The sequence below is a fragment of the Chenopodium album genome, chromosome 3 (genome assembly GCF_948465745.1).
Source record: "Chenopodium album chromosome 3, dcCheAlbu1.1, whole genome shotgun sequence".
Taxonomy (NCBI): domain Eukaryota; kingdom Viridiplantae; phylum Streptophyta; class Magnoliopsida; order Caryophyllales; family Amaranthaceae; genus Chenopodium; species Chenopodium album.
The window spans coordinates 10,969,179-10,981,003 of record NC_137836.1 but is presented as its reverse complement, the minus strand read 5'-3'; the positions used below and the strand labels follow the sequence as shown (position 1 = coordinate 10,981,003).

General features: G+C 35.9%; 2 protein-coding genes across 2 annotated transcripts; both read left to right on the top strand.

Annotated features, from left to right (window-relative positions):
- The first annotated feature begins 416 nt into the window (after positions 1–416).
- Positions 417–3,391, top strand: LOC145611518 (uncharacterized). Its single transcript, XM_081666861.1, has 3 exons — positions 417–1,756; positions 2,692–2,807; positions 2,908–3,391. The coding sequence occupies exons 1-3, from the start codon at positions 629–631 to the stop codon at positions 3,194–3,196; spliced, it is 1,533 nt and encodes a 510-aa protein (XP_081522987.1). The 5' UTR covers positions 417–628; the 3' UTR covers positions 3,197–3,391.
- A 34-nt stretch (positions 3,392–3,425) lies between these two features.
- On the top strand, positions 3,426–5,038 carry LOC145624834 (peroxidase 1-like). Its single transcript, XM_081677922.1, has 4 exons — positions 3,426–3,496; positions 3,626–3,658; positions 4,508–4,676; positions 4,796–5,038. The coding sequence occupies exons 1-4, from the start codon at positions 3,426–3,428 to the stop codon at positions 5,036–5,038; spliced, it is 516 nt and encodes a 171-aa protein (XP_081534048.1).
- Positions 5,039–11,825: the final 6,787 nt, after the last annotated feature.

Here is an 11,825-nt window from a genome sequence, read left to right as displayed (position 1 = left end):
AATTCATTATTTTTTAAATTAGACCATGTCTTTAAGTTCAGCAAATATAATTATATTTATAAAATTTTACATTGGGTTTTATTCGGATCGGATTGAATGAAACTAGATGAGGGCTTTGTTTTCATTTTCTCATCAACACTTCTAAGTTCTAACAGCTAGCTGATCTTCTAATCAATCAATTATAGGGAAAAAAAAATGGTGGCGCTTGGTTCCAAAAATATAAAAGGTGTAAAATGACTACTTCTCTAATTTTCCAAATTAAAAAAATAAAGAAAAGGATTACTACGGGCACACTTCTCGAACTCATCCCAAAACCCTTTTGATTTGGTTTCTTCATCTTCACTATTTTATCATTTGTTCGTTTCATACCTCGATCTGCATGGCTTTAACGTCGTGTCATCTCCTCCTCACTCTCTCCCTGTCACGTGTCCACCTTCTTCCTTCTCCCTCCACGCGTCCTTTCCTCCTCACCCTAACCTCCTTCTTCCTCACTCTTATATCATCACCTCTTCATTCTTTACCATCAAAATCAAATTCAACCAAAAAAAAACAAAGGAAAGAAAACAGAGAAAAATTTCCTTCTTAGTTCTATAAAATCTCTTGAGAATTTATAGTATAACACTTAAAAATGGCAAGCAGGAAGGTAGAGAAGGCGGAGGGGGCGGCGAGGTACGCCGCAGACGAGCTGAAGTCAGAGAGGGAGGCAAAGGAAACCCAGCCGAAACAAGATCAGCAAGTTCGGAAAGATTACTACACTGAAGAAACCAACTACCAGCAACAACAAAATAGGCCTGGGATAATCTCCTCGGTGATCGGTGCGATTGGAAGCACGTACGAGCACGCGAAGGAGGCGGTCGCGGGGAAGACTCATGATGCTGCTGAGAAGACTAAGGAGACTGCTGCGTATACTTCTGAGAAGATGAAGGAGACTGAGAAGGATGCTGCTGTTCGTGCGAGGGACGATGCTGCGTTGGCAAGGGAAGGGAGGGATAATGCTGCTGAAAATTTAAGGCAGACCAAGGATGCTGCTGTTGGGAGGACTAAGGATGCTGCTGGTTATGTCGCGGATAAGACTGTCCAGGCCAAGGATGTGACTGTTGGGAAGACTAAGGATGCTGCGGGTTATGTTGCGGATAGGGCTAAAGGGGCGAAGGATGCTACTGTTGATACGGCCGTGCAGGCGAAGGATGTGACTGTTGGGAAGACTAAGGATGCCGCGGGTTATGTCGCGGATAAGAGTGTCCAGGCGAAGGATGTGACTGTTGGGAAGACTAAGGATGCTGCGGGTTATGTGGCGGATAAGGCTAGAGGGGCGAAGGATGTGACTGTTGATACGGCCATGCAGGCGAAGGATGTTACTGTGGGGAAGACTAAGGATGCTGCGGGTTATGTGGCGGATAAGAGTAGGGAGGCGAAGGATGTTGCTGCTGAGAATGCGAGGATAGCGGCGAATAAGACAGGGGAGTACACGGAGTATACTGCTGAGAAGGCGGTGGAAGGGAAGGATGCGACTGTTGGGAAGCTGACTGAGTTGAAGGATTCTGCTGCTGATGTTGCGAAGAGGGCGATGGGTTTCTTGTCTATGAAGAAAGATGAGACTGCGGAGAAGGCGAGCGAGACTGCTGATGCTGCTGTGCAGAAGACCAAGGAGACGGCCGAGGCGGCTAAGGAGAAAGGGAGGGAGACTATGGAGTCCGCTAAGCAGACCGCGAATGCTGCTAAGAACAAGACGTGGCAGAAGAAAGAGGAAGCCAAGGTGAGAATTCGGTTGTCCTCTCTCTGATCTATTACTCTGCATATATAATAAGTGATTCTAGTCTTAGCTAATGTGTTATTAGTATATAATTTGTGGGTATGTTTTAGATATATATGTATCTCAAACAATGTAGTAATTTCTCAAGGTTAAATAAAATGTTAAAAACTTTTTAGATCAGATCAAGATGACTTGTGATATCTATGAATTGCATATAATTTGGGTACATTTTTACTTTCTCAATTGTTTTGTTTATTTATGACTTGAATTAAAATGTCTAGTGCTGATACATTGTGAAAATTTTGATATAGTTGAGGTAGTACTTCTGTAGCATTCTTGATATTAGATTATTAGATTTTGAGAAAAGCATTAGAATAAAACAATTTGAATTGCTGATAAAATTGGGGATATCTTACTTTTCTCAATAGCATTGGTTAATTTTGCATATAAATTAAAATGTCTAATACTGATAGATTGCGAAAATTTAGATATAGTTGTATTGCATTCTTGAGGGCTTGAGGCTGGATCTTGAATGTATCAGTTAAATACAAAACAATGTGATTATTTATGAAATAATATGTAGTATTTGTATAAGATCAATGTGATTATTTATGAAATAATATGTATTTGTATATAAGATATTGTTTTGCATAGGCTAACTAAAATTTTAGTGATTAATTAACATAGATAGAGATAAATTCAATTGGTTAATATATACAAACAATGTGATCATTTATGAAATACAGCAATATGTATATGCACAAGATGTAGTTGTGCAAGTGTTAATTTTATACTCAATAGTGATCGATCGAAATTCGATAGTGTGGTTGTTTCAATATGGTTGATATGTGCTTTCTAGATATGTTGCGTTTTTAACACGGGATTTTTACTCATAGTAGTATAAAGAAAAATGATATATGATTATATTCCTTGGACAGGATGCTTACAAGGCTACAGAAGAGGATGCAAGAAGGAAAAAGGAAGAAATGAGGGTAGAAAAGCTGAGAGAGAAAGGATATGATATGCAAGATGAAGATCGCGATGCAGCACTGAGGTAGTGATTAATCAGGATACAATTTGTACAACAATGTAGGGATTAGAAATTAAATTGATCGATCATATAACTGATGAGAGTATTCTTTTGTATGAAACAGGGGAGAGGATGCCAAAAACAATATACTAGGGGCAATAGGTGGATTAACAGATGCTATGAAGAGCAAGCTTTCTGTTCCAAGCGAAGAGGAGAAACGAAGGACCCAGGGTGGCAGGGGCGGTGATGAGAAGATCGTAGCAGTGACTGTTGAGGAGTCGCGGCCTGGAGCAGCTGCAGATCTTCTGAAGGCGGCTGATCAGATCACCGGGCAGAGTTACACCCCTAATGATGTGGGTAAGATGGGGGAGGAAGGGACCGGATTCCCGAAGCCTGCTGGACGTCGCCGTTGATTGAGCTAGCAATGGTGGACATAATATAACGACACTATAATAGATGAACATATATGACCATGCATGGTTTTTGTTGGCCGGTCTATCTGTTAGCTGTTTCTAAGTCATATATGATCTTTTGTTTGTTACACCTAGCTTTTGAAACTTTTGATATGTTGTAAGCTCATTTTGGTTCTTATATAAATTATCTTTACTTCATGTATGCTATGGCTTTTTATTAAGGTAGGAAATGGCTTTTATAAAGTCCTTTGTTTTTTGGTTTCTTGATAATGAATTGAACCTTCTTCATGAATATGTGATGTTGGTCCCGTCTTTTAATGATTTAGTTAATTTTAAAACTACGTTGTGCAACAGCCTTTTGTTTTTCTTTGTAAAAAGTTTCAAATATATGTAGTCTTTTTTTTTTTCTTTGTTTTTTTCATTCTGCAGAAAGTATAGAAGTCGGTATGTTGTTGCATCGAGGTACTGTATTGTATCTGTCCTCCTTGTATCTTCATTTTTTTTTATATCTATACACCTCGAAAATTAATGATTCCCCCTACACCCCATAACACAATGGAGTACAATTACAACAATAATATGCAAAAAACTTGTGAGGCTTATTTTTGGACATAAAGCAAACATGATACAGAGTTCAAGTAACAAGGCATAGTTTGGCTAATTATAACTTGATGATGTCATGATTATGGAATAAATGATAAAAGCAATTAACTATAAAGTAACTAAGGCAGTAACTATTAAGTTGTAAGCCAAGTATGTTGTTTAACATACCAATCAACAAAAGTAGGGTATGGTGCATATATTTATGCATGTAAGTAGCTTTATGGAGGTTGAAACTGATATATTAGCCTGCAAAACCGTAGATGTCATGCTTGCTTTTCCTTGCCTATAAATAAACTCCCCTGCTTCTTTCATTTCTCTTCATCCTTGCATATTATTCCAACCTTGTCAACCTCTCAAAAGAAATCGTGTTTACTTGTGTTCACCTCACCTTAAAAAAATAATATTAAGTAAAAATAATTCTAAAAATAAGTTTAGTCGAGTAAAAATCAGTTTTCTCAAAAAAAAAATTATAATTTCACCTCACCTTAAAAAAATAATATTAAGTAAAAATAATTCTAAAAATAAGTTCAGTTGAGTAAAAATCAGTTTTCTAATTTCAATTCAGTAAAAATAATTTAAATTCAGCAAATATAATATTGTTTCAATAAAATTAATTTTAGTTCAGCAAAAATAAGGTGAAGTACGTGAATGGGTCTTGCTCCTTTGCTTGAGCTTATGCTCCTTTCTGGCTTTGGTTTCTTTCTCCAGTGTTGCTGCCTTGTTGCCGACCTCTGCTCCTCTAACAGTTGGGCTCTACAACAAGACCTGTCCCTGCGCTGAAACTACTGTCAGAGGAGTTGTAAAGTCCGCGATTGCAAAGGATCCTGGACTTGGAGCTGCTCTGATCAGAATGCACTTCCATGATTGCTTTGTGAGGGTATGTTATAATCTTGTTTTAATTTGCTTTAATTTACAATGGATGTGCTTTTTATTTCAGCAAACACATTTTATGTTCAAGCCAGCATTAACGTAGGCTTGTATTCTGTTCTGTTCCAGGGATGTGATGCATCCATTTTACTGGACTCAACTCCAGGGCATCCAACAGAGAAGGATCACTTCATTAACAAGCCTAGCGTAAGGGGCTTTGGAGTGATTGATGAAGCCAAGCTTCAACTTGAAGCTCAATGTTCCCAAACGGTCTCTTGTGCCGACATCATAGCTATTGCAGCTCGCGAGAGTGCTTGGAGGGGTCTCTTATGCAGTGCAGTCAGGGCGAAGGGATGGCCAGCATTCTCTTGAAAAGGAGCTTACTGGTACAGCAGGGAAAATCAGAACAAGTTGTAGGGCGTTAACTCATTTTAGTTCGATAAAAGGCTTTTTATTAGTTAACTATTCATCTCTCAGAGTTTATTAGTATAACAGTAAGCTAAGTGTTTTATTTTCACAATAAGGAATGTATAATCGATGCATATAATAAGGAATGTATTTTCTGTTGAGGTTGCAAATGTTATAACAGTTGTCTTGTGTTCTATAATTAAATCAGCAAAGGAAACTAGGAAAGTATAATGCAGAATGTAGATTGTAGGAAGTAAAAGGCAAAACAGAACAGAATAGTATATTTACATAGTATTTGACAGCTAATCATATACGAAGTACTAGTTTTTGCGTGCTTAATTCTATGAAAATTGTACATAGTATGTGTTGGCATAAAATGTTCATTTGGCATAATTCATTTACAATTAAGGAAAAATTAGAAAATAACACAATAAAAATCACAAAAATTTGATTTTAACACCATAAAATTTAAAACTTTTATTATAACACCATAAAAAAAAAAACCCAAAAATTTGATTTCACCACCACTTAACTTTTCCATCCAAAAAATTGTTAATGGGTCCTACACTGTACACGTGTCATAAATTTATTGGATTAAAACAATAAAAAACAAAAAAATAAATTAAAAATAAAAATAAAAATCTCTAAATCTTAACCTAGCCACCGCCGTCACCCCAACCTAGCCCCCATCACCCGTTACCCCAACCCAACCCCACGCTGTCACCCAATCCCAGCCAACCACCCTCGACCCACGAAACCAGCCAGCCGATCGACCACCCTCATCCGTTGAAACCAGCCCAACCGTACCCACGAAACCAGCCCTGATTTGGTTTCAGGGAACGAGTTTTAGGTGAGGGTGAGAGGAGTAGGGCGGTTTGTGGGTTTGGATATGGGTGTGGGTTGGGGGTTCGGCGGTTCGACGACGGTGGTGGGTTGATGTGTTGTTGTCGGCTACTCGACTAGGCTGCGTTGGGGTTTAGGTCGTGGTTCGTGGGTCGGGGAGACAACAAGATGGAGGCTGAGCTGATTTGGGTTGGGATTAGGTGGTTCGACAACGGTGTCAAGTCAGGGAGACAACGATGGTGGCTGGGTTAGGGTGACGGCTGACGGCGGTAGGGAGTGGCGCCGGTGGTGGCTGGGTTAGGAGTTTAGGATTTTTTTTTTTTTTTAATCCAGTAGTTGATTAACACGTGTATTAGGTAGGGCCCACTTAACGATTTTTTGGATGGCAAAGTTAAGTGGTGGTGAAACCAATTTTTTGGTTTTTTTTGTGGTGTTATAATAAATTAAAAAAAATTGTGGTGTTATAATTAAAATCATGACAATTTTATGGTGTTATTTTCTAATTTTTCCTACAATTAATTAGTAATGGAATCGATTAAAATAACTATATATGACATAGATATGAATTATATATGCAATTTAGGGCATGTTCACATTTACTTAATTTCAGTTCATGTTCAGTTCAGTTTAATTCAGTTCAGTTCAGTTCAGTTCAGTTCCAATCAATTCAGTTCAGTTTATCTCCTAATTTCCCTCTCTCATAAAATATTCATTTCAGCTCAGTTCAGTTCAGTTCATTTCAGCTTCAATCAGTTCAGTTCAGCTCCAATCATTTCAGTTCAGTAAATGCGAACAGACTCTTATATATGTTTCAATTCATTTAAAGTAATGTTTATCGATTTGAATTTTACATCAATTAGGTCATATAATAAATGTAGTCTTCATTTTTAAGTGGGAAAGGATAAGTTAGGCAAATCATATGCATAGCCTTTAACATTCATTAAGGGTAAAATAGACATTTCAAGTGGACACCGCCGCCACCACCACCACCCCCTTCCGTTATATAATAGAGATTAATCCTTGACTCGGTTTTTCATATATACTAATAACATTAATTTATAAAATATGATAAATTTCGCTCAAAAGATGAGAAATCTTACCTAGGTTAACATAAACTAACCATAGCAAACCTAGGTTAACATAAACTAACAACAATTCACCCCCTAACTAACGATTTTATGTAATTAAGTTTGAAAAGGTCTACCATCATATCATCATATTATATCATATCATATCATAACATATCATATCTATTAACTAAAACTAAAACAAAACATTAATGATGTCATCAATTTCTTAAAGTGCTTACGTGTCAAACTCTCATAAAAATTTTCCCTCCAATTTTTACCTATGATGTCATCATTTTTCTTTTTTTTTTTCTTTTTTTTGAGTCTTTTCTGGCTGAAAACAAGGACCAATTAGGTGTGAAATTTGAATTTGACATCAATGTTGTAGTCTATACTCCACACTACTTTTGGATATTCATAATATAACAAAATTAAATAGACATAGATATTGGTAGCTAATTATACACATTTTTTTTTTGAAGAAATTAATACACATTTTTTTAATTTTTTAAATAGTAAATACACATTTATTTAGCTTCCACTCAAAACGTATAAGCTTAATGAATTATACATTTATATAACATTAATATATTTAATCTAACCATCATTTTAGTACGGAGTATATATTTAATAACATAGTAAATATTAAATTATGATGCAACATTTTATAACTATTTTTTTTAAGTAAATGTTTTTTTTATAAATATTTATATAACAAATTTTATAAAAAAAAATAAAAATAACGAGCCAAATCATATTAGAAAGTTATCAACAACAAAAGATAAAAAAATTATACAAAAAATTACTAATCAACCACCGTGCAACGCACAGGTACTAATCTAGTACTATACTAATTCAGAGTCGACTCAAAGCCTAACTCGCCACACGTCGCACTGTGGTTATAAATTTTCCCGCTTATTTTCTTACTCTCTTTTTTAGGAAGTAGATCGTTTTTATGCATAAAAAACCTCTATTTATATATTATTTTATACTTATCTACTTGCCAAAACGACATAGGTGATAGATTTTGGAGTATACTCTTTAATTGGCAAGTTATCACCTTTGACATATGTCAATTTATTTTTGCTTGTAAATTAGAACTAATTTATAAATAATTTTCACTAAATACATAAGTAAGACACGTGTAAAAATTATGCAATAATTGCTAATTTACTTTCACTTAATTACTTTAACATAATTTTCACCTATCAATCTCATTATCATAATTATTTAACGAATCTTTATAATAAACAAATTTTACAAATTAATTTAATAAATTCGTGCATGACACGGGTTTTAGGTGTTTGGTTGAACATGAGAATTTGTAATTAAAATAAGAAATTCTATCCATTAAGAGTCAAGAGTTTATTTTAATCACATATGCCTAGAATTTTTTTATTTCATTGTTTGAAGTGTTTGAATCATGATCCTACATATATCATTTCACTCAAATTCTATGTACTACGTATTTCAATTTACTAAAATAGAATACTGCTTACATCACCACGCTTTTAAATGAGACAAATGTTGTCTTCTTATTAAATATTTTGAAAAATTGACATGAATAATTCCAACTTTACCTCACTCGCCCAAAATAATCTCAACTTTCAATTATTTTTTAATAATATGAACTTTAATATCAAATTGTTTTTAATGGTCCCAACCGGTATACAACTTTGTTATAACAAGTTATCAGACATATGTCAAGACGAGATTGGTCAAAAGATAATTGAAAAAAATAAAAACAAAATTAAAAATTAAAAAAATTCAATTAATTAACTAAAACCCACTACCTCTCCTTGGCAGCTCCAGTCCAGTCAGGTTATTGAGTAGTCACAAATCGGCACCACACTCCCACGAAACCCAGGCCAGGGCCCCGTCCCCAACCCCCTCGTCGGCTACGTCGTTGCCTACCATTTGCCATCGTCCCCAACCCCAAAACCCCAGATTTACCTAAAAAAACACCTCTGCCGCAAACCCCCCCCCCCCCAAATTCCATCTCGCCCACTCTCAGAACCCTAACGAATACGGGTTTCGAGGGTTGGGGGAGGAGCAATGGGCGCTTTAAGCCGTGGTGAGGGTAGGGCAGTGGTGACTGGTGGTGTTGTGGTGCTTTTTTTTTAATTATTTTTTTTAATTAGCTGTTTAGTTAAATAGGTAGTTTCCTTCAAAAAAAAAAATAGGTAGTTAAAAGTGTTAGTTAATATTTAGGGCCTGTTCTCATATAATTAAGTTCAGTTCAGTTCAGTTCAGCTCTAATAAATTCAGTTAAGTTCATTTTAGTTCAGCTCCTAATTTCCTTCTCTTATAAAATATTCATTTCAGTTCAGTTCAACTGTAATAAATTCAGCCAGTTCAGTTTAGTTCAGCTCATTTAAGTCAATGAGAACAACCCCTTAATTTGTAACTAAATAAAAATTTAAACTTATTTTGACCAATCATGTAGTGATATATGCAGTATGTACAATAGAATTACACAAAAAAAAAAAAAAAAAAAAAAAAAAAAAAAAAAAAAAAACCGCTCAACAGGTTGCAAGTCACTCGGGACCATTAAAATCAAATTGATATCACTAGTAGAAAAAAAGCATTAGGCACCCCCCATATGGCACCGGTTCAGGCTAAACCGGTGCCCAAAACCGGTCCAGAAATGGGCGGGATTTTAGAAGAAGAGAAAAGGCACCGGTTTGGCCTGAACCGGTGCCTAAAATTAAAAAGGCACCGGTTTGAACCGGTGCCAAATGAACCAGACCCAATTCAAAAAAAAAAAAAACGCGGACTAGCTACCTTCTTCTCCTTCCTCTCTTTATCTTTCTCTTTCATTCCTTCTTCATTCCTTACTGTTTCATTAGAGCTGGGTTTCGAAAAACGGCGGCCTTCAATCCTTCCTCTCTCTCCCTCCACCACAGCCGTCACCTTCACCGGCGGCCACCAGGGGTTTCGAAAACCGGCCGCCTTCAATCCTTCCTCCAGCCACCAACATTCTCCCCCTGCCCTTGTACGAATTGGCGAATTGAAACACCGCCGTTGTACGAATTGTCGAGTTGAAACACCACCAGCATTGTACGAATTGTCGAAAACCACCGCCCTTAATTCTCCCCTGCTCTTCTCTGTCTTTCACCGCCCTCCAGCCACCAGCATTGTTCGAATTGAGCAGCAGCGCACCGCCTCCACCTCCGCGTTGTTCCCTCCACCAGCGCGCACCGCCTCCACCTCCGCGCTACCTCCACTAGTCGCACCACCGCTGCTACCTCCACCACCGCCTAAGGTATATATATAATTTTACCCTAATTTTTTTAATTTTTGCATTGGTTGTTTATTTAGAAATTTTGAATACATATTATACATTAGAGTAATTTTGTATGTTTAGAGTAATTTTGAATACATATTATAGATTAGAATATTTTTGCATTACCTTGTTCCTTAGTTGAAAAATTTATAAGTTTTAATGGGTTATTTTGAGGTTGATTTAATGAGTAATTATGAATATGATAGAGATTAGTAAGAATGTTACTTAATTAGTTGAGTTTTTGTATGTTTTAATGTGTAATTTTAGGTTGTTTTAATGGGTAATTGTGAATACATTAAAGAATTAGTGACCTTGCTACTAATTAGTAGTGAATAAATTAGAAAATTGTGAATAAATTAGAGAATTGTGATTACATTAGAGATTTGTGAATAATTTAGAGAATTGTGATTAAATTAGAGAATTGTGCATAAATTAGAGAAATAAATAGTGATATTTCCACCTAATTAGTTGTGAATAAATTAGAGAATTGTGAATACATTAGAGAATTGTGAATATATTAATTAGATAATTAATGACGTTGCTAATCTTTGTTTTTTTAATATATAGATTCATATGTAAATTGAAGCACGAGTTTAATTAGCTTGAGGACTACATATTGAGCTCAAGTGGGTAGTTGCATTGCTATATTGGTATGACTTATAAACTTTACTTAGCTATATTTCTTTCTATTTATCCATTTAATAAAAGTTTATTCATGAAATGACAACTTGTGTATTGTTTAATTGCAAATAAATACAACAATATGTAGAATACTTGCATCATCATATGCCTAGATACCCGTTCAAGGCTTTCTCATTAGGAGAAAGTCTTGAATAGTCCCCGGTTGGGACTGTTCTTGAATGTGTACTCTCACTTAGGTGGTGAATGTATGTTTTCTTTTCCATTTTAAGGAACATCTTGGCTTACCATTTCCTCACTATGTTCTCTGGGTACATATGTGGGTAATTAATTATCTACATCGTGTACTTGGAGAACTAGGGGGAAATGCTGCCGGATTTTCCTTAAAATTGGAAGGTTGACATACATTCACTAGTGAGAGTAGACATTCAAGGATGGGTTAGGTTGGAGTGATAAGGACCCTTTGGAAACATGCATTTTTTCACTATATGAATGGTATATTCACGTTTTGTACTTGAATTTGATTTACATAAAATATGTAGCACTTACACATTATAATTATATGGTGCTATATATATGTTTAGAGACAATTTACTAAATGGAGAAGGATCGTGGTTGGATGTATGGTAGACGCGATACATTGGAATTTTGGAATGGGGTTCAAGAGTTTTGCGAGAGGGCTTTAGCTTATCAACGTACACTGGGAGGCAAAGGCCTTTATTGTCCTTGTGTTGATTGTAATTGTGTGAATGTGGTCGATAGTGTTGAAATCATTAGAGATCATGTATTATGTCGTGGGTTTAGGCAATTTTACCATGTGTGGATTTGGCACGGAGAAAGTGGAGAGTACAGTGGGGATCTTGATCAGAATGATGTGCGTGTTAGAAGCACTGAGATTCATGTGGACGAGGAATAC